Source organism: Pollachius pollachius (genome assembly GCF_949987615.1).
Source record: "Pollachius pollachius genome assembly, chromosome: 1".
NCBI lineage: Eukaryota > Metazoa > Chordata > Actinopteri > Gadiformes > Gadidae > Pollachius > Pollachius pollachius.
In genome coordinates, this window is record NC_136934.1 from 50,865,156 (window position 1) to 50,887,651 (window position 22,496).

A 22,496-nucleotide genomic window follows, 5' to 3' on the forward strand; every position below is an offset into this window, starting at 1 on the left:
GGGAAGCCGAGCTTCCCTTGCAGTTTTAGAGAAATCGCCCCTGATTCATACGCCAACGTTATCATGGTAGGTCGGACTTCCTCAGGAGTTCAGGGGAGGTCAAACATTTGAAAAGTTTTACAATAATGACGCCCGCCAGGAATGTCCCGACATCGAAAATGAAAGTAAAATGTAGAGTAGCATAGCTTAGGAGACGGTCGGGCAACAGCATTCCTCCATAGAGCCTTTGTTCAGTCAGTATTTATACACAACAGGTGAATTACAAACAAGCCTACACTAGCCCTCACTAAGCTTCGCTTCGGGACATTCCAAAGATATCACATCATCAACCCCATATCCTGGTCCCATGAAGCAATGCAGCAGAAAGCGTATAGCCTACTTTTCTGATGTGTGTGAGTGTACAGTATCAGTAGCCCTACACAGTGGGCCTTTATTAGGGATGAATCCTGTCGGTCACATTTCTTCATGGTACGGCCGGACCCCGTCAGGGGCCCCTGGACACTCCTAGACTCAGAGCGAGAGATTCTTAGATCTGAGATCAGAGATTTTTATTAATTTACATCTTAGAAATACATTTCATATAATGTTGAAATGTATTTTGGCAAGATGTATCATTATATATCACAGAATAGTCAAAGGTCTTCGCCACGCATTCGCACAATTTGTTAAGAGGCTTTATAAAATAGATTCATACGCCAACGTTTTCAGGAAGTCGGAGTTCCTCACGCGTTTGACAAGTTTTACAACAACGACGCCCGCCAGGAATGTTCCGACTTCGCAAAATGAAAGTGAAATGTCGAGTAGCATAGCTCAAAACACCAAGATCCAAAGGACACAGCAAGGCGACACCCTCATTTAACAGCTGCACTATTGCCCCCACCCCTGGACCTCTGCCCCGTCCTGCTCCAACCACCCTTCCCTCTCCTGCTTCCTCCCCAGTTCTGCCCAGTCGGCCTCTCCAAAGCACCTGACCAGCGATACCTCCATATCGCTCAGCGTCTGTTCGAACACCCACAAGATGAGGTTGGGAAGGATGTCCCTCCTCTTGCCCGTCAGAGCGGCGCCCTGGGCCCTACGTACCTTCCCTCTGGCCCGCACACACACACACACGCACACACACGCACACACACACACAAACACACACACACACACACACACAGGGACAAACCTGCACTAGGAGTGGCTCCTTAGTTCTCTCTAGGTTTCAATTTCCTGACATCAACATGATATGACCTCATCAACTCCAACAACTGTAATAACCTGGTCACTTGTCACATCAAATTCAGATTTACGTAGTCGTCCCTGACCAATGAAGCGAGGACGAGCAGCAGATGGTGGTCGATGTTGAAGGGGGCTCAGAAGCTTGATGTGTTGTATAGCTTTTAGGGGATGTAGCCTCTGGCCAGACTGGTCTTAACTGAGTCCCGACTAACTGGGTTTGACCCGGTTCTTGAGGGTGTCCAGTTTGGTGTCACTGTTGCCCGAGCCTCCGTCCATCACCACGTATGGTTTGATTCCACGGTCGGCCAGAGTCTTGAAGAAAGCCTGGACCTCCGCCTGGAAGGCCAGGTACTCCCCGCCGTGGTTCTGGTCCTGGTTGGCCATGTTGTAGATGAGGTGGGCAAGGCTACTGCCGTCCACCACTAGCTTGCTGTCCCTGAAGCGGACGTCCTGGTAGATCTGGCTGTAGTCCTCCAGCAGCGAGCACAAGCCCTTCACCCCCATGGTGTGAAGGTAGGTCAGAACTAGAACTCTGAAAGGTCAAGGTATAGTTCTATGGTGACTGAACTTACCCAAAGAGGATCCCAGCTCCTTGATACACTAACTCACACACACACACACACACACACACACACACACACACACACACACACACACACACACACACACACACACACACACACACGCAAGCACCTTCACTGGGAGTGGCTGCTTTGTTCTCTATGTTCTCTAGGTTTCACTTTCCTGACATCAACAGGATATGACATCCACTGTAATGACCTGTGTATGAATTGAGTCTCGTCGGTCACACTGTTTTATGGATTAGGCTATGTGAGATTTCCAGAGGATAAATAGTGTGTGGTGTGGAACTGCCCCACAGATATGATTCTCAGTGCATAATGGAATTCAACTGGCGTTGGGACAGGAGTCTTAGACCTCTCACAGCTCAAAGTATTTTCAAGGCAGTCTTGTGCTAACCTTGACGTTAACACAACCCTTTCTCCTCGTATCAGCATCACCTGAGGCAAACATTGACGTTGCCATAATCGCCCCTGCTAATGTATCATCCCACAAAACAGAAGGTAGCCCTAGGTGAGATAGAGTTTAATGGACCCCGTTCCCATAGTGAGGGTTGCCCTGTTAATTGACATTACTATACTTAATCACTGAATACACATATTAACTGATTTACCTTTAGTTTGCTTTGCATTTTTTTACCCACTTATAGCTGTACTATACTACATTGCAATTAAACAATGTAGTAGATGTTTGATGCATGGAGAACAAACAAGCAAAAAGTTTCTGAACATTTTCTTTATGTTAAATAACTTATAACACTCTTAAATTCTGGTTCAAAGTATGGATGAACTCCATAAAGTGTAAAGGTACTCATATGAGGAATCTTAAAAAAGCTAAATATGGCTAAAATATGGTCTACCTCCATACATAAATTAAAGATGCTCAAGACTATTTCATATGAAATTAACTCTATTAATTGTGGAAATAAGTACAGTAAATGTAAGCAAAAGGGGCCAGCTCTAATGATTTTTATAGAAAAATATTATGTTTTTTTGAATACAGTTTAGAACTCTTCATTTTGAGAATCAATGTATGTTGAGGTTGATCAATGCAGCAGCTGAGCACTTGACGTCTTTGGAGTCGATTGGAGCCTCCTCATGCAGCTCAGGACACCGTGGTGGAGACTTTAGGACAACACGGAGGAAAGAGCGGACAAGCTGCTGACATGTTCTGAGTTTGAATTACATTAAATAAGTGCATCGTAAAAACAATATATATATATATATGTGTATATATATATGTGTATATATATATATATATATATATATATATATATATATATATATATATATATATACACATATACATATACATATATATACATATACATACATATACATAAATATATATTTACATATATATATATATATATATATATATATATATATATAGACAGTGGTAGTGGTGGTACATACATATACATAAATATATATTTACATATATACATATATATTACATATATATATATATATACATATATATTACATATATATATATATATATATATATATACATATATATATTTAGCACCCATGCTAAAGTTGACTAAAAAGAGGAATACAAAATCATCTTTTGGAAATTGATCTTAATGCCTTAATTAAACCATTGATGAAAAATCCAACCTTTAAGGACACCAATTTGCTTTGTGAATAAATAATGTATCATAAATAAATAAATGTTCTCCCTCAAAATTACAGGGTGCATAAGTATAGACAACGCTATTGTAAATTCCATAGAGGCAGGCAGATTTTATTTTTTAAAAGGCAATTATTTCATGGATCCAGGATACTATGCATCCTGATTAAGTCCCCTTAGCCATTGGAATTAAAATAGTCCCAGGTCATCAAATACCCTTCACTATACCTAGAGATTGGCATGGTTTTATTTCAGTTAGCCGATTAGCTGGTTTGATTTGCATTGAGAAATCATTAGGCTAACTAACAGCTGTGTCCTGATGAAAATACACTGTATGCTCAGAATAAGGTAATAATTCAACTTTTATAGTTTAATAGCATACTTGAAAGGTTGAATACATTTCCAAAAAAGCTTGTTCTATGTCTAAATTGGGTTATGCATAACGAATAATAATACCTGTACTTTTATACAGACGGTTCACAAAAAGACTTTCGTTCAATTCTAGATGACTTCTGCTATCTTTATAATAGTATTCAGAGCAGAGAGGACTTCGACACACATGGCAGCAGACAAAGTTCCTGCTGAGTTTCAGTGAATTCTACTTCCCCCTTCTTATATTAGCTCCACAGTGGTGAGGGGAATTATCTGCCCCCATTAACTTTATCAGTATTTAAAATGGCTTCACTTTAACACAGCAACCACCGATGATAAGAACATGACAGTTCTTATTGTAAGACCTCATGACCGATATACTGTAAAGATTTGATTACATAAATACTGTAAGTTAACGTAAGAAAAGGCTCATGAAAGACTGCGGCCATTCCATCAGGAAACTAAATTGAGAAGTATTTTTTTTGAAACATAGCCTAGTCATCAGGACCAGAATGGAGAAGATCCAGTCTTTACAAACCTCACCATTATTCAGACAACCATGAGTATATTCAGAATGTTCTGGCACCTAAGTGCGTAGCGATGCACACATCACCAGACAGCTAAACACTTTTCCCCACAAAACTTGAAGACAGGAGCAATAATGGAAGTCCGTAAAGGATGTTGTCGACATTCACTTGTATGTCCATTTATTGATAGTCGTTGAACGAGTTGTTGCAGGTTTAGAAGTGTGAAACTGGAAATGAACCAATATGCAAATTGGTTATAAAAATGTACTTATAAGTTGTGAAATACAATGAAATATGAACGTAAATTATTACATAAGACATGGATGAATTAAGTTACTTACAAACAAAGCTTCTCCAAGGCTTACACGGATGGATGACGTGAGATACAAGAAAGATATGTTTCACCGTGTGGATCGCTGGCTCAAAAGACAGATCAAAATGGCTGCCGAAATAATGACCGATCACGTGACTAAAACAATGTGCCTCTTGTCAGCCAATGAGAATGAACACATATTAAGAAACTACAAAAGGACTGCATACAAGTAATGGCCTGCAGGGGGCTCTAAAATGCCTAATACGAACTCGAAACGTGTAACGTAACACTCCCCGCCTGGTATTGAACACAATAACACCTTAAATGACTAAACATCTAGGGGTCAATGAAGAGTCTGTGTGGCCCTAATGGGTCGTCAGCACCACCACTTCAGTGATAGGGCGAAGAAAGGTCTTGGAAGTGCCTCCTCTAGTTATCTTGAGCTCCAACTTCCTGATCTTTCCGTCACTTCCAGGGAAGGTTTTAGTCACCAATGCCATGGGCCACCCGTTTCTCTTCAGCTGAGTATCGCGAAGAAGCACTAAGTCTCCCTCCTTGATGTTGGGCTGGCTCTTCTGCCACTTAGAACGACTCTGGAGGGTTGAGACATACTCACGCCGCCACCTTTCCCAAAAGGTGTTGGCCAAGTGCTGGACTCTTCTCCATTGCTGACGGTGTAAGTCTGCGTCGACGAAGCAGCCTGGAGGAGGATGTGGACGGCAAACCTTCTGGGTAAGAATCGTGTTGGGAGTCAGAAGCAACGGAGCGTCTGCATCAGTAGAGATGGTCGTCAGAGGTCTGGCGTTGATAATGGCGGACACCTCTGCCATCGTAGTAGACAGAACTTCGTGGGTGAGTAGGGAAGGTTGAGTCTGACTTAGCATGGAATCCAGAATCCTTCTTGAGATGCCAATCATCCTCTCCCACACACCGCCCATGTGTGATGAATGAGGCGGGTTAAAGATCCATGTACAACCCTCTGCACTGAGGAACTTAGGGATGTTGGGCTCCTGGTCGTCTTGCAAGAGTACTTGCAGCTCTTTACAGGCTCCCTTGAAATTTGTGCCACAGTCTGAACGAATAAGCTTCACAGGACCCCGGATGGCAAGAAATCTACGCAGAGCGTTGATGAAGCTTGATGTGTCCATGGCTTCAATGAGCTCTATGTGAACAGCACGTACACTGAGACAGGTGAAGATAACTGCCCACCTTTTGCTGTTGGCAGCGCCTCCATGGGTGCGTCGAGTAGAGATACTCCAAGGACCAAAAACATCAATGCCTACGTTGGTGAAAGGAGGCTCTGTACTTAGGCGGTCTGGAGGGAGGTCGGCCATCTTTTGCTCTGCTGTTTTGCCTCTGAGCTTGTTACATGTGACACACTTGTGTAGAAGCTTTGCGATGCACCTCTTGGCTCCGACCATCCAAATGCCGTCTGCACGCATAGCTCCCTCCGTGAAGATCCGGCCCTGGTGTTCGACTCTCCTGTGGTAGTAGCTGGTAAGTAGAGCGCCGACGTGGCTGCGACCAGGGACAATGAGAGGGTGTTTCTCCTCCGCGGTAAGACTTGAGCGTTGAAGCCGGCCACCGATTCTCAAGAGTCCGTCACAATCGAGAACAGGATCCAACTTCCTCAGTGGACTGTCGTTAGGAATGCTTATCCCTTGCTGCAGACAGGACATCTCAGTGCGATAGGTTTCCTTCTGAACACATCGAATGACGACCTGTTTTGCCTTCAACAGATTGTCGGATGTGTGTGCTTTTGAACATTGATGCCAGCCTTTACATTCTTTGTTTCCCGTTGTAGTGCTGGATCCGATGACCTCTGTGATGTGGATGAGTGTGGCTATGGCTCTAATGAGAGACTGTCATGTTGAAAACCGTTCAAACCGCTGAGAGCCCAGGTTTGGGCTGGTGCATGTGGTGAGGTGAGATCGCACTTCTGCATCAGAGTCTGGGTCCACAAGGCTGAAAGGTGTTTCCAGTGGGATGTCTTCTTTAGACGGTAGCAGCAGAAAGTCAGGCCCGGTTAACCAGCTCGTGTTGGTGAGCAGTGCTGCATGTACTGGTCTGGTTGCTACGTCTGCTGGGTTCTGGCCGGTGGGTACGTAGTGCCACTGGTTGGGGCTTGAGAACTTCCTGATGCGTTCTACCCTGTTACTGACATACACGTAGAACCAGCGGGTTGCGTTGTAAATGTACCCAAGCACAACCTTGCTGTCTGTATAGAACCGTATATCATCAAACTTCAGATCCAACTCTCTTGAAGCCAATTCTGCTATCTCAACCGCCAGGACTGCTGCTCCCAGTTCAAGCCGCGGGACTGTATGGACTGACATCGGAGCTAACTTTGTCTTTCCTATGACGAATCCTACATGGACCTCGCCGCTGTCGTCTACCACCTTGAGGTAAGCTACTGCAGCAATGGCCTTCACGGAAGCGTCTGAAAAGATGTGTAGCTCCACGCGCTGGGCGTTGGAAACAGATGTGCTTGTGTAGCAACGAGGCGTCTCAAAGCTTTCAAGGGCTTGTAGTGAATCCCTCCAAGCAATCCACTCTGTTTCCTTTTCAACAGGGAGCGGCTCGTCCCAATCAACGGTGTTGTGGGTGAGTTCTCTCAGAAGGAGCTTTCCTTGTATGGAGATCGGTGCCACCAGGCCAAGTGATTCGAACAGACTGTTCACACAAGCAAGCACACCTCTGCGTGTGAAGGGCCTATTGGTGTTGGCGACCCGAAAAGTGAACGTATCCCTGCTCAGGTCCCAATTCAATCCCAGGCTGCGCTGCATCGGTGGAGAGTCAGTTTCCAGGTCGAGGTCCTTCAAGTCCTTGGCATACTCAGAGGATGGGAACGCTTGCATAACTGCTGGACAGTTGGAGGCAATCTTGTGGAGACGTAGGTTGGACATTGCTAGCATACCTCGTGCTGCAGTAAGTAGGTCGATTGCTTGAGACACAGAGGGCAGAGATTTGAGGCCATCGTCTACATAGAACTCTCTATGTACGAACTTTTTCGCTGCGTGACCAAACTCCTCTTCTCCGTGTAGAGCAGCTCGTCTGAGGCCGTAGGTCGCTACCGCTGGAGACGGGCTGTTGCCAAACACATGGACCCGCATTCGGTATTCTACAACCACGTCCGTAGGGTCGTTGTTCCTGAACCATAGGAACCTAAGAAAGTTCCTGTGATCTTCTCTCACGATGAAACTATGGAACATCTGTTCGATGTCGGTGGTGAAGGCAACCTGTTCACATCGAAAACGCATCAGAACTCCCAGCAAACTGTTGTTAAGATCTGGTCCGGTCAACAACACGTCGTTCAGAGACGCTCCAAGATGTTTGGCGCTGGAGTCGAAGACAACTCTGATTTGACCTGGTTTGTGGGGGTGATACACTCCGAATGTGGGGAGGTACCAGCACTCCTCTCTGTTAGCCAACGGAGGAGCGAACTCTGCATGATCTTGATCGAAGATACGTTGCATGAAGGTGACAAAATGTTCCTTCATCTCTGGCTTTCTTCCAAGCGTGCGACAAAGAGAGTTGAAACGATTCAGAGCTTGCTCTCTATTGTTAGGCAGACGTGGTCTTGACGGGCGGAACGGAAGTGGGGCTACCCAGCTGTTACCGTCGTCGATGTAGCTCTCCTTATCCATTAACTCGATGAACAGCTTGTCTTCAATGGAGGGAGCGACCTTGTTGTCATCTTCGGTGCGTTGGAATATCTTGCTTCCCAAGGAGTCATCATAACCGCATCTCTCTGCTTCGCGAGTCAGTGGTGAGTTTGACAGTTCACAGAGGCAGTTGGTGCTTTGGGTCTTCACAGTGAGTTTCTCCTTAACTGTGAGATGGTTTGGACAGGGTGAGAAGTGTGAATGGCGGCCGTTCTCCAGAACGTGAGTGCGGAACACACTTGTATCTTTGGGTTTGTGAGCTGTGCCTAGGCAGACCTCACCGATGATGACCCAACCAAGATCCAAGCGTTGGGCATATGGTGCGTTATTAGGTCCGTTGCGCTGGTCTCGTACCTTGTGAGCCTGTAGGACATCACGCCCAAGGAGAAGAAGGATCTGAGCCTCTGGGTCAAGCGGAGGAATGTGCTCAACAATGGAATTGAGGTGAGTGTGATATTTTGCTACTTCTGGAGTAGGTATCTCGGACCTGTCTTCAGGAATGTAGTTGCATTCAATGAGTGTCGGAAGATCTATACTGAGATTTCCATCCAAAGGTTGTGCGACAAAGCCTCTGCCTCTCCTACCTGACATTTCAGTGAGACCGGCACACGTACGTAATGTGTAGGGAGCCTATGAGTTTTCAAGGTTAAAGAGGTTGAAGAACTCTGGCCTGGCGAGTGACCGGTTGCTCTGGTCATCAAGAATGGCGTAGAGTCTCACTGACCTGTTTGGTTCTCCCTTAGGTAGATTTTAGAGCAGGAGCTAGGTCCGTTGTTTCCGCCACAGATCTCGGTGCACATGGAGTTCACTGTAGGAGGAGGTTCCGACTCCCCGCCGTTCTCTGCCTGAGGGGGCTGGTTAGCCCAAGGAGCTGGCCCAGCGTGAAGAGCCGATATATGCCTGTCGCTGTTGCACTCCTTACAGTGCACTTCTGTTTTGCAATCTTTGGCAACGTGTTTGCTTGAAGAACAACATCGAAAACATATACCAGCTTCTTTGAGAAATGCCTTGCGTTCTTCGATATGTTTGGATCGAAAGCCTCTACAATGTTTGAGGGGGTGAGGCTTTTGGTGGATGGGGCACTGTTTACTGACATCAGGCCTAGCACTGGAAGTCTCTGTTGTGTCGGAGTCAGAAACCGGAGAGACATCCCGTATATGAGTGGATACGAAGTTTCTTGTCTTCTTATCTGTAGCGTCTGGCTTGGTTGTTGTAGCAGCTGAACTGGCAAAAAGGAAGCTTGGGTCGTTGCGGATGTAGGCCTCTCTGGAGACGAAGTCAGCAAAGTAGGTGAAAGGTGGGAAGAGCACGTTGTGCTCTAACTTGTAGTTACTCCCCTTAGAAATCCACTTTTCTTGGAGGTTCCATGGTAATTTTTCCACTATGGGGTTCAGACCTCTAGCTGTGTCCAAGCAAGCAAGTCCAGGTAAGTAGCCCTCGCGCTTAGCCGATGCTAGCTCCTGTAGCAGGTCTCCAAGCTCTCTGAGTTTAGGATAATCCCTGTAGTTGATTTTGGGAAACTTCTCCACTCGGTCAAAGAGAGCCTTTTCGATCATCTCTGGTGAGCCGTAACACTCCTCAAGACGAGACCATGCCATTCTCAGGCCTTGAGTTGAGTCGTTGACGTGGACAGCTCTTATCCTCTTGATGTGCGCTGAAGACTGCGGGCCTAACCATTTAGTGAGCAGATCGAGCTCTTCGCTGGAGGTGAGATCAGTTCCTCTAATGGAGTTTAGGAAGCTCGACCTCCATGCCCGGTAGCTCTCAGGTTGATCATCGAATTTGGTAAGACTGGAGCTCAATAGTTCACGCCGAACAAGGAATTGAGCTACCTCACCGAACCCTGTATGGTCACCATTGTGAGTATGAGGAGCCTGTCTGGGGTGAGTGGACGAGAGTGGCTGATGTGTCCCCATTTGGTAGGGGATGTGAGCTTTATCATCAGGAGCAGGCCTTGGTGCCTGGTTGGTTAAAGCAGGTTGCCTAGACCTGTTGAGGTCTCCATCGAAGGAGTCTTGATTATATTGCCTTGTGCTATTAACGTTAGCAGGGTTACGTCGTTGAAGCCGACGTGTTGGGTCAGTGGGGGTAGACTCAGAGGCTGCATTTGAATGACGCTCAACGTAGTTAAACGTTCTTTCACGTGGAGATTGAGTTGGAAGAGAAATTATAGTTCTGGAGCCTCTCTCCAATTCTGCTGCAGTTGACTCAAGGGCTTCGGCTTCTGCTTCTGCTGATGCAATCTCTTTGTCTAGCTTTAGGGTAGCAAGAGCAGCGTCCATATGAGCGTCCATACGAGCTTTTTCTATTAGTAGATCATTTTCTTTTTGAACAAACGTGATGCGGGCACGTGCAGCTGATACTTTAGCCCTTGCTTTAGCTGCAGCTAGGCTAGCGGAAGAAGACCTTGAGCTTGAGCTGGAGTCACCAGACACAGACTTTGTAGCATCTGCTAACGTAGTGTCTTTTTGTTCTTCCGTTCGTGAAGCAGCTTCCATCTTAGAGTAGTGAGATCACACTGATGCACTGGAACGGCTAACGGAGAATGTCTCTCTTGATCACGGTAGGTATCCGTTGTTTAGAGCCCGCTGTGATGCTGTTTTTTCACTGTTCTGGCACCTGAGCGCGTAGCGATGCACACATCACCAGACAGCTAAACACTTTTCCCCACAAAACTTGAAGACAGGAGCAATAATGGAAGTCCGTAAAGGATGTTGTCGACATTCACTTGTATGTCCATTTATTGATAGTCGTTGAACGAGTTGTTGCAGGTTTAGAAGTGTGAAACTGGAAATGAACCAATATGCAAATTGGTTATAAAAATGTACTTATAAGTTGTGAAATACAATGAAATATGAACGTAAATTATTACATAAGACATGGATGAATTAAGTTACTTACAAACAAAGCTTCTCCAAGGCTTACACGGATGGATGACGTGAGATACAAGAAAGATATGTTTCACCGTGTGGATCGCTGGCTCAAAAGACAGATCAAAATGGCTGCCGAAATAATGACCGATCACGTGACTAAAACAATGTGACTCTTGTCAGCCAATGAGAATGAACACATATTAAGAAACTACAAAAGGACTGCATACAAGTAATGGCCTGCAGGGGGCTCTAAAATGCCTAATACGAACTCGAAACGTGTAACGTAACACAGAATAAACAACAACATAGGACAATGAAAGAAAATTTAAATGCATAAAACACTGAAATCATCAGAAATGTTACAATCAGAAACTGAAAAGAACAAGACTCAACCAATGACAGACAACAGACATGATGACGTCAGTGTTCCCTTATCTCTTCATCACTGGAGGAGGAAGAGGAGTCGCTGCTTGAGTTTGGTTCAACGAACGACCTCGCTGTAGACGATCTCATGTTCCGGTCCAGGGGCTGACCTGTCACCCAGAAGCAGACCAGCAAACCTCAGATTCCCTTCATCGTTTCACTAGTAGGCTTTAAGTGCCACTGAGCTAGTGAACCAGTTAAACTGTTTTTGTTTTACACATCTAAGTATGGTTACTTTGATTTCAACATAGTCATCTATGCCATTCTGTCAGTTACTCAAATAATAAACTTATTTTGAAAAACAAATTTAATACCTTACGTTTTTTTTGCGAGTCTACGCCAAAGAGTTTCTTAAAAATCAACTCTCCCATGAATTCCAGTTCAGGTAATCTTGAATGCCAGGGTGAAGGTGTGTGTGTGTGTGTGTGTGTGTGTGTGTGTGTGTGTGTGTGTGTGTGTGTGTGTGTGCATGTGTGTGTGGTGTGCATGCGGTGTGCATGCGTGTGTGTGTTTATATGTGTGTGTGTTTGTGTGTGCTTGCGCGTGAGCATGTGTGCGTATGTGTACATGTGTGTGTGTGTTGTTTTGCAGAGCTTCGTTTGGGAGGCGGTTTATGTTGCGTCCATTACAGCATAACTCTTCGGTCTCGGCCGCATCGCATGGACAAAATCACTCACTATCACACTCTTCTGCTAAGATCTGTCCTCGATTAAAAAAAGCTGCCGTGCGTAACCACCTCCCTCTCCATCCTAGAACTCAAAACAACTCATGTCATGATTTATTTAAATTCTCATAGTGTTCAAACTTGAGCTAAACAGGGCGTTTAAAAACACTTTACTAACACCACGCTAAATGCTTTTGGGCAGATTTGATACAACCAAGCCATTTTTTAAAATGCTATTGTACCGGAGGTAAAGCCAGAAGAAACGATGGTTTGATCGCCGGGACCCTAATGTTCCGTTAAGCTTTAGAAACATTTCATTAGGAATGTTTTAATGGAGTTAGTTTTGGCACCGGTTTCATGAATGAACATGTACTAATCTGTTTCACTGATAAAAGAAGACATCATCTCGTCTTATTAGTGATGAATAATAACATCGTTACCCTCTTCTTCATCATCAGAAGGTTACATCGAAACAGGAGACGGTTACCTCGAGGAATTGCTTTTGAAGCGGACGGTTGCATAGCTGACTTCCTCTGAGGCTCCCACCGCTTCCTGTTTACGGTCCACCTCCTAGACAGACACACAGGCGGTCAGACAGACACACTCACACAAACACGTGTGTCCATCCATTAACCCAGGTAAACACAAACACAGAAACACACACACACGCACACACACATTTAGTTAAAAGTGAGTTGAACTACTTACGTGTTTTTGAATCACCTCTGATGCCTTTTTCTGTGCATGTCTCCTATTTCTTAATAAAAAAAAAGAGATTACAGATATGTCCAATAATAAAACACCATTTTACTATCAAATTTAAATTTCAGAACAGAGATTTCAGTTGTATTTCCATGGATTAATATGAGGTTAGTCGCCAAGGGTAATGATGCCTTTCAAACATTATCATCTTCATTATCAGCATCAAGAATAAAGTGGACGTTTCGAAGTTCTGTTATGTTTTCTTTGGCGACACCTATGGTAATAAGTGGTAATTGCAATCTGTCCCGGTGAGCTCCACACTTAGCTGCGTTCCCTACCCCAAGTTGAACAGAGATTTATATCTACGCTAATCTTAGAGATAAATACGTTGAGTACCTTTTAGCGAAGACCAGCCCAGCCAGGAGGAGAAGGATCACAGCCAACAGCACCGACACCACTGACACTGTCACGCTCCTGTCACTGTCACACTTGTGTCTTCCTGTAAAACAACACATTTATGTCAGATACAATTAGATTTGTTTAGATCACTTTGTTATTAACAGTAAGATTAAATTATGTAACGTGTTAGATACAGCTCAATTAGATTAGATGACATCATTTCAAAAACAATTACATTAGATTACCTATAGAATTATTATTTTTTTGGTACAATTAGATAATTTTAAACTATAATAGACTAGATTAAATTAGATAATGTCAGAGCATAAGAGACTATATTAGATTAGACAATGTCAGACTATAATATAGCATATAAAATAAGATAATGTCAGACTATAATACAGCATATTAGATGAGATAATGTCAAACTATAATATATTTTAATAAATTAAATAATGTCGGACTATAAGAGACTTTATTACATTAGATCATGTCAAACTATAATACACTATATTACATTAGCTGAGGGACCACCCTCAGGTGCATTAGTGAACACAGAGGGGCTCACCTTCATCTTCCCCCACCAATAGACTCCAAGGCGCAGAGGTTTTCCGCCCACTGGAGTCCAGAGAGCAGGTGTAATCCCCTGCGTCATCATTGGTCAGACAGCTGAGGTGGAGGGCGCGGCCTGTCTCTGATAGGGCTTGGCGATTTCTATACCAGTGGACGTCCAATCGGTGGAAGGAGCAGGCTGAGGTACAGGTGAGTGTGACCTGACCGCCCTCTTTCACCACATTGTCAGTGACGGAGCTTCTGACCTTCACATCCTCTCCATCTGTTGAAGACACAGTGAGACGGACGTTCTTTACAACTGGACAGAATGACAGCATTTACCCTTCAGTTGAAGTGGTCATCACTTATCATTGACTATTTACAACTGTCAGTTTGCAGATACAAGGAATTATTAAAATGAATTTGATCCAAAGCGTCGTCCAGGACATCCAGAAACATCTCATGAGGAGCAGGTGGGTGAGGACATCTTGCTCAAGGTTGACTACAGGAAGCTGCTAATCCCTCCCCAATGGGAACCAAGTCTAGTCTATTCCTATAGTCTGAATATAATGGGACAGTAGTGGAAGTAATACTGACTAGTAACAGTACGAGAAGTTACACTGACTAGTAACAGTACCATAATTAACAGTTACCGGTGACAGTGACTCCGACTCCTTTCTTTCCGGTGTACTTATCGCCGTTGGTCTCGAAGCGGAAGTGGTACGTTGCAGCGTCCTGTTTCACCGTCTTGATGATCTTCAAGGTGCAGTTCCTGACGAGGTCCCCCAGGTACTGGAACCTGCTGTCGGCCCGGACGTTGCTGCTGTCGTACACGTTGGGCGTGGTGAGGTGGCAGATCTCGTGATTGGGGCACCAGACCACCCGCTCCACCCGCTGCCCCGCGGGGTGGGTGAAGCTGCAGGGGATGGTGGCGGTGGAGCCCTCCACCACGCAGAAGGAGTCAGGGTACTCCACGTGCCAGCCAGGGTCCGCCCCCAGCGGCCCTGGAGGAAGCAGACAGTCGGGGTCACAACAGGGAGCCCGGTTCTAAGGGAGGGTCTCACATGAGGTCATGCTCTCTCCAAGGTGAGCTTTTCACCGTCATGGTGAGAATGAGAGCGACTGGTTGATGGTGAAGACGCTCTGAGAAGGTCAGGGTGTGACGTTGATATTGAAATGTGTTTAGTTTTATATCATATTATATAATATTTGATATCATATTATATAATATTTGATATCATGTCATAAAGCATTGTAAATTATATTATATATCGTGTCAAACTTCAGACTACTAGATATCAAGTTTTTTTCTTTTGTTATGAAAGCTTTTTTGGTGTGGCCCATTAAGAAACAATGCATTATCATTATCATCACTGCTATTATTATTATGACAACATATGGAACGATAAACTAATCAAAGTGTCATTCTTTGTCTGTGTCTAGTGGTAGAGTTGAGGTCCCATTAGACTCTAGAAAGAGCTCTAGGTTAAGCCAATAGGCCAGCTGGATCCAGTTTGTGTACTGACACGTTCCCGGTAGTAAACAGAAGAAGCATTACAGCTTACCAGCTAGCAGCAGGAGCACAGAGAGGGTCCATGGATTCATCTTCATCTGCTCCGTAGCTGCCTCTCTGTGTCTGGTTTTTAACGCCACTTGGACAGGGGGAGGGCTGATTGGCTGATTGTGAAAGGCTACAGAATTTAAATCTGGGATAACTTCATAAACAGGAGGATTCATTACATTTAGAGACTATAAGTTAGGGATGCACGATGGGCCACAATGTACTCGCCCAACATCGGTCAGAGGTGGAGTATCTCCAGTGTATATGGATTATTGATTAGCCATTATTAGTCAACATGACTAATAGGGTAACGTGAACATTGACATCTGCTCTACAACTCAGCAAAATGCCTCAGTTGTTTCAACCCGGGTCGGCTTAGCTCAGGAGGTAGAGCAGTTGCCTTGTAACCGAAAGGTCGCTAGTTCGATCCCCAGCCCCTCCTAGCTGATTGTTGATGTGTCCCTGAGCAAGACTCTTAACACTAACTGCTCCTGACGAGCTGGCTGTCGCCTTGCATGGTTGACTCTGCCGTCAATGTGTATATTAACCGATGTAAGTCGCTTTGGATAAAAGAGTCGGCCAACATCGGTCACAGGTGAAGTATCTCCAGTGTATATGGATTATTGATCAGCCACTTTTATTAGTCAACACGACAGTATAACGTGAACAATGACCATATCTAAAGTACAATAACTGGCAGAATAAACTAGAACTAAATGTCTTCATGATAGTTGTATCTCAGTGACCCCCATATATGACCCCTCAACAAAGTCTGTGAATTCAAAAGCTGACCTATAAACAAGATAGTGTGGACGTTAGTTTACGAGATGTTCTCTGAAGAAAGGGAGCTATGAATGTTGGTGAGCTGCTGAGCTTATCCCACACTATCTCTCGCTCTCCGCCTGAGTTCATGGGTTGGCCAATGGGCAGAGAGGGGCGGGACTTCTGGTTATGAGGAACAACAGTGACTCTGCTCAGTTATATTTATGCCTTGTGGTTTTTGCTTCGTTGGCTGATTCTCTGGTTCTCAGGTTTGGTGATTCTTCTACCCTTTTTGTGTTTCCTCATTCTGTTTAAGGCAGGTTGGCCTTAGGCCAATGTGAGCGCTGATCCAGACATTCAGCCGTGCTCCTCCTCTTCCTGGATGTGATGGCGTTGCTGTGTAAACAGTACTGTCTGAGGCATGGTGTTCTTATGGAAGCAGTACTGTCTGGATGGTGTTGCTATTGAAACAGTACTGTCTGATTGATGGTGTTGCTATGGAATCAGTACTGTGGGTGATTGTGTTGCTATGGAAACAGTACTGTCTGGTTGATGGTGTTGCTATGGAATCAGTACTGTGGGTGATGGTGTTGCTATGGAAACAATACTGTCTGGGTGATGTTGTTGCTGTGTAAACAGTACTGTCTGGGTGATTGTGTTGCTATGGAAACAGTGCTGTCTGGGTGTCTCACCAGGCAAAGTGAGGTTCAGGGAGGGGCTTGCAGAGCAGCAGGTTGAGCTGGGAGGCGTCCTTCAGGCAGGCCTGCCATTGGTTGAAGCTGTGAGCGACGACACCATCTGAAAGCTGTTCACTGTGTTTGGTATAATGCTGCTCGCCTTCACACACGGACGGACGGACGGACGGACAGACGGACGGACGGACGGACAGACAGACAGACGGAGAGACAGACAGACAGACGGAGAGACAGACTAAGCGTTTGAGCGGCTCCTTGGACCAGAGGTTGCACCTTGACACTGACGAGCTCCAGACCGGCCCGTCCACCTCCTCCACCTCACCCCCCCTCTGGCCCAGCAGCAGCCCGTACAACACCTGCCGGACGGGCCGCGAGGTGAGGTTGGAGCTCTGCAGGTCGTAGCGCTCCACCTGGGTTGGCAATATCTTCCTCTTGTGAACCAACAGGTCCAGAATGTCAGCCCCCAGCTCTCCTCTGGCCAGGGGCGTGCGGACCCAGTCGGGGACGCAGCTCAACAACTCAGCAGGCAGCAACAGAACGGTTCCCTCACTGAAGAACCCCCGCAGAGAGGAGCTGGGGAGCCGGTACTCCAGCGTGGACTTCTGCACCTCCGTCTGCACGTCCGTCCGTGCCCGTTGACTCATGTTGGGCATGAGATCCAGCGCTGCTGTCAAGGTGTCTTCTGTCGCCTGGAAGCCTCTCATCCACCTCAGGAGTCTCTCCAGGCGGGCGGTCTGAGACAACTCCGTCTGTCTTCCTGCAAGAACATTTTGGTCCCACTTTATTTCTTTGAGGTTGACGACCAACGAGGCGAAGACGGGAAGCAGCTGGCGGTCGATGTTGAAGAAGGTGCAGAAGCTGGACGTGGTGTATCACCTGCAAGGGATGTACCTCCTGGCCCCACTTGTTTTATCTGAGTCCCACATGAAGTGATCTAGGTGCAGAAGCCCTGCTGGAAGGTCGTAGATGTAGAAGTCAGTGTCTGCGGACAGCACCGGGCAGCACCACCCTCTGGCCAGGGCAGCCAGCTGGCCGTCGGCCTCTCTGAAGCACCTGACCAGCGATACCTCCATATCGCTCAGCCTCTGTTCGAACACCCACAAGATGAAGTTGGGAAGGATGTCCCTCCTCTTGCCCGTCAGAGCGGCACCCTGGGCCCTACGGACCTTCCCTCTGGCCCGCACACACACACACACACACACACACTCACACACACACACACACACACAGGGACACACCGGCACTAGGAGTGGCAATCGTACTTGAGCACGGTACAGGTGTGAAACGGACTTGGGCACGGTACAGATGGCCTAGTACGTCGAGGTTGATAGATGCAGAAGCTGAGAACTTGACGTCTTGCCCAACGTAACGTAACGTCTTGCTTGATTTACAAAAATCAATAAAATCTAATAATCTGGTTGACAACTCAACGTGTGCTGAGGGGGCGTCCTTTGATGATCGTGTTTAATAAACGAAATTCATTCAAAATTTATTTCGCTGGTTTTCCGATTTCTATGATTAGTGGGAATTAAGGGCGCCATTAGAGGGCGCCCTAAACACATTTGTCGCCCAAGGCATACTAATTATACCCGTGTCTCCTTCAACCCTACAGCTGTGGTCAGGATATGGTCTCCATGGTTACAGGTCCAGGGGTGCATGGTGGTGTAGGGGCCGTCCTGTGTTTGAGGACGATGCACAGGGATGGTGGGAATAGCAGCTGCTCTCAGCCTAGTCTCGCCCTTTTTGGTCTCGACTAACCGGTCTGCCTCAAACTGTCCTGCAGAGTGACGTCACTTTAGGTATTCTTAATGAATCGAACATTAAGCTTCCCAATGGTGTGTTCTTTGTTTGTGTTTGATTAAGATCCCCTCACATGTTTTTTTGTCGTGGTAATCTTTGATTAGTCAGGTTGCTCCTGCCAGTTTGAGCCAACCGCTTGGTTCTCCTCCCTGCGTCGGTGGGGAGGAGAACATCTGTACTCCTTTATCTGAGCGATTGGAGCCTCCTCATGCAGCTCAGGAAACCGTGGTGGAGACTTTAGGACAACACGGAGGAAAGAGCAGACAAGCTGCTGACATGTTCTGAGTTTATTGATTCATATCGTGGATTGCAGTGAATAAGTGCATAGTAAAAACAATGTCTATATATATGTACATACACACATATATATATGTATATATATGTATATGTTTATTGAAAGATCGATCATCAGATTTTATTAATAAACCCTGTCATACCAACTAGCTTTTATTAATCTATTAATTAAGGAAATTCAAAGGAAGATCGCCTTCCTTCTCACTCCCACCCCTCCCTCTCCTGTTTCCTCCACAGTTCTGGGATTCTGGACTGGTCCTTCCTGTCTTTGGTTCTGTAGCGTGTTCTAACCGTCACCCTAGGCCTATCAGAGCCCTGATCCAGGCCTTCAGCCCCGCCCAGCTCCTCCTCCTCCCCGTCCAGGGTGTTGAGGTGAAGGGTGTCGAGGCGCTCCATGCTGGCCCTCAGCTGGGCCTCAGGCCCCCCAGCTCTCCTGTTGGCCCCGGGGTCTGGCTGGGTCACTGCTCCCAGGAGCCTCCTGTACAGTCTGCTGAACTGGTCGTCCTGTACGATGTCCTCTGGTTCTCTCTCCTGGAGCTGCTTCTGCCGCCAGTGCACCAGCCTGCCCTGGTACAACCTGGACCAACCCGTCTGGGATTAATGAAGCACTTATCTTATCTTTAAACTACATTCTGTTAACCCAACCCTCAACTTTCTCTTTCACAAAAGTGTAGACGATAAACTGTCTCAGTATCACTGTTACAATATCACAGTCTTGTGATGTTATTCTGTTCTTTAAAGTTACTTCTGACTTGAACTTTATATGATGGGCTCACTATGGAATAAGTAATGACTAATTATGGTTTTGCTATGGAAACAGTACTGACTAGGTGATGGTGTTACTATAGAAACAGGGCTGTCTGGGTGAGTGTAACTATGGAAACAGGACTGTCCAGGTGATGGTGTTGCTATGGAGACGGTACTGTCTGGGTGTCTCACCAGGCGAAGTGGGGTTCAGGGAGGGGCTTGCAGAGCAGCAGGTTGAGCTGGGAGGCGTCCTTCAGGCAGGCCTGCCATTGGTTGAAGCTGTGAGCCACGACACCATCCAGAGGCTTAGAGAGGTGATTGGTATACCCCTGCCAGCCTACACACACACACACACACACACACACACACACACACACACACACACACACACACACACTTTAAGTTGCGCTTTCCTGATATAAGATATATCCCTGCCAGCCTACACACAAACATAAGCATGTACACATAGGGAGGGAGTAATGAGTGAGGATGGTACTTTACTTGAAATACAACAAGTGCTACCTACCTGTTGTCCCTCCTGTCCGTCGGTTCAGTTCTCCTTTGACCATGACCATCAGCAGAGCTTTGAGGTGCGTCAGGTCCGGCTCAGGGCTGGCCCTCCTCAGCCAGTAGCAGGTCACAGCCACTGGGAGGCACAGGTGAGCCGGAACTCCCTCCAGCGTCTCTTCCTCCACGCCCAGCGTCTCCAGACACACCTGCAGCCTCACAGCGCGGTCTGCCTGGGAAGTGGGTACAAACCACATGTCCATTTGAAGGATAACTAAACACACAGATTGCAGATTAGTTAGCATTCGATGGCTCCCTCTACAAGTTAAACACTGCTTTTGTCAATGTGTGACAGGGCTACCTGCTCCCCTGCTGATACGTTTATCGGACACACCTGTCCTCTGCTTAATGAAACAGAATTGAATGGGTGTTTACGGAGCCTGCTAGTCTGGTTCTACCCTTCTATCTTGCATGGGAGCCAACAGCCTTTCCACAATGAAAAAAGAATGAAAAGCATTTTTTTAAATTTGGTTCATTAAAAGTTTACTGTTTCTCATCCCTGAATTAAGTAATAAAACTAAAATATTAATTACACCGAGGTAGTTCTTAAACAAGTTGACAGTATCGTGTAGAGTGAGAAGTTGGACGGATTTGATATGAATGATGTGTTGCTATGACAAAAGAAACAGTTGTGTATGATATAATGTCTGGTATATATCCCTAACCCTAATTAAGTTACACAAAACAAACTTATCGGTTTCTCATTATATAGCCTAGCTCTACAGCGAGTTAGCCTAGCCCTTTTCTTTGTTTGGAGCTAACCATGCCAGCTGCCAGCGTCCATCCATTATACATCTATGCTCCATCTATTATCCATCCGTCATCCAGCTGAATGAGTCCGTAGGCCTACCTGGGGCAGAGACTCCAGCCTCAGCGTCTGAGCGGCTCCTCGGACCAGCGGTTGCACCTTGACACTGACGGGCTCCAGACCGACCCGGTCCACCTCCTCCACCTCACCCCCCCTCTGGCCCAGCAGCAGCCCGTACAACACCTGCCGGACGGGCCGCGAGGTGAGGTTGGAGCTCTGCAGGTCGCTGCGCTCCACCTGGATCCGCAAAATCTTCCTCCTGTGCATCAGTATGTCAGCCCCCAGCTCTCCTCTGGCCAGGGACGCACAGACCCACGCAGGGACCCAGCTCAACTCAGCAGGCAGCTGCGGAACAGTGCCCTGACTGAAGAACCCCCGCAGAGAGGAGCTGGGGAGCCGGTACTCCAGCGTGGACTCCCTCAGCATATTCTTCACCTCTGTCTGAGTGTCTTGACTCATGCAGGGCATGAGTTCCATCACTGCTGTCCAGGTGTCTTCTGTCGTCCGGTCTGTCCTGGCTCTCAGCCAGCTCAGGAGGCCCAGCAGCTTAGCGGCATTGAAGTTCATGTTAGGACTTCCCGCTGGAAGGTATCTCTTCCAAACAATATCTCTGACGATGTGTACCTTGACCAGCGAGGCGAAGACGGGCAGCAGCTGGCGGTCGATATTGAACACGGTGCAGAACCTGGTCATGATGTATAGCTTGCAGTGGATTTCACTGTTGGCCGGACTTTTTTTAACTGATTTCCAGAAGGGATCCAGGGGCAGAACCCCCTCTGGAAGGTCATAGATATAGAAGTCAGTGTCTTCGGACAGCACCGGGCAGCGCCACTCTTTGGCAAGGGCAGCGAGCCGGCCGTCGGCCTCTCCAAAGCACTTGACCTGCGGCACCCCAAGGTCTTTCAGCGTCTGCTCAAAAACTGACATGACAGATGGGGGATAGATGCCCATTTTCGTGCCAGTCAGAGCGGCAGTTATATTCTTGAGAAGGGTGCATTGACGGTCCATCCTGGTTTTGAGTTGGATGTCGCTGGTGCCCAAGCCTCCGTCAATCACAACGTATGCTTTGATTCCACAGTTGTCCAGAGTCTTGAAAAAAGCCTGGACCTCCGCCTGGAAGGCCAGGTACTCCCCGCCACGGTTCTGGTCCAGATTGGTCATGTTATACAGGTAGCAGGCCAGATTACAGCCATCTACCACCAGCTTGCTGTTACTGAATCTGAAGTCCTGGTAGATATTGATTTTATTTCCCTCCAGCAGCAACAACAGGCCCTTCAGCCCCATTATGACTGACGGGTCACGTTCTAACTTCACCTGTCAATGGTGACTGGATACCT

General features: G+C 46.5%; 3 protein-coding genes across 5 annotated transcripts; all 3 read right to left on the reverse strand.

Annotated features, from left to right (window-relative positions):
* Positions 1–10,207: 10,207 nt before the first annotated feature.
* Positions 10,208–15,598, reverse strand: LOC307072618 (myeloid cell surface antigen CD33-like). Of its 3 annotated transcripts, none has more exons than XR_013811692.1 (8): positions 15,491–15,598; positions 14,579–14,929; positions 13,942–14,208; positions 13,371–13,473; positions 12,981–13,029; positions 12,760–12,842; positions 11,579–11,718; positions 10,208–11,314 (listed from the first exon to the last, which is right to left on the reverse strand). XR_013811692.1 is itself a non-coding variant. In XM_079731993.1 (7 exons), the coding sequence occupies exons 1-7, from the start codon at positions 15,534–15,536 to the stop codon at positions 11,667–11,669; spliced, it is 951 nt and encodes a 316-aa protein (XP_079588119.1). In that variant the 5' UTR covers positions 15,537–15,598; the 3' UTR covers positions 10,208–11,666. The 3 variants fall into 3 exon arrangements, 1 of the variants encoding a protein (XP_079588119.1); XR_013811693.1 differs by having other exon boundaries at positions 10,208–11,099; positions 11,214–11,718; XM_079731993.1 differs by having other exon boundaries at positions 10,208–11,718.
* A 556-nt stretch (positions 15,599–16,154) lies between these two features.
* LOC307072669 (single-strand DNA endonuclease ASTE1-like) lies at positions 16,155–18,424 on the reverse strand. Its single transcript, XM_079732070.1, has one exon. The coding sequence runs from the start codon at positions 17,645–17,647 to the stop codon at positions 16,937–16,939; it is 711 nt and encodes a 236-aa protein (XP_079588196.1). The 5' UTR covers positions 17,648–18,424; the 3' UTR covers positions 16,155–16,936.
* Positions 18,425–19,015: 591 nt separating this feature from the next.
* On the reverse strand, positions 19,016–22,496 carry LOC307072593 (single-strand DNA endonuclease ASTE1-like). The gene is made up of 4 exons (XM_079731950.1): positions 21,202–22,496; positions 20,311–20,524; positions 19,977–20,121; positions 19,016–19,614 (listed from the first exon to the last, which is right to left on the reverse strand). The coding sequence occupies exons 1-4, from the start codon at positions 22,441–22,443 to the stop codon at positions 19,239–19,241; spliced, it is 1,977 nt and encodes a 658-aa protein (XP_079588076.1). The 5' UTR covers positions 22,444–22,496; the 3' UTR covers positions 19,016–19,238.

What these genes read in the sequence shown, in the direction of transcription:
- LOC307072618 (XM_079731993.1), bottom strand. Translation starts at nt 15,536, where the DNA reads ATGAAGATGAATCCATGGACCCTCTCTGTGCTCCTGCTGCTAGCTG. An exon ending in TGTGCTCCTGCTGCTAGCTG is followed by an intron (nt 14,930 to 15,490) that starts GTAAGCTGTAAT and finishes TGCTTCCTCCAG; the next exon opens with GGCCGCTGGGGGCGGACCCT. An exon ending in ATTGGTGGGGGAAGATGAAG is followed by an intron (nt 13,474 to 13,941) that starts GTGAGCCCCTCT and finishes GTTGTTTTACAG; the next exon opens with GAAGACACAAGTGTGACAGT.
- LOC307072669 (XM_079732070.1), bottom strand. Translation starts at nt 17,647, where the DNA reads ATGAGAGGCTTCCAGGCGACAGAAGACACCTTGACAGCAGCGCTGGAT.
- LOC307072593 (XM_079731950.1), bottom strand. Translation starts at nt 22,443, where the DNA reads ATGGGGCTGAAGGGCCTGTTGTTGCTGCTGGAGGGAAATAAAATCAAT. An exon ending in ACGGACAGGAGGGACAACAG is followed by an intron (nt 20,122 to 20,310) that starts GTAGGTAGCACT and finishes GTGTGTGTGTAG; the next exon opens with GCTGGCAGGGGTATACCAAT. An exon ending in CCTGAACCCCACTTCGCCTG is followed by an intron (nt 19,615 to 19,976) that starts GTGAGACACCCA and finishes GGGTTGGTCCAG; the next exon opens with GTTGTACCAGGGCAGGCTGG.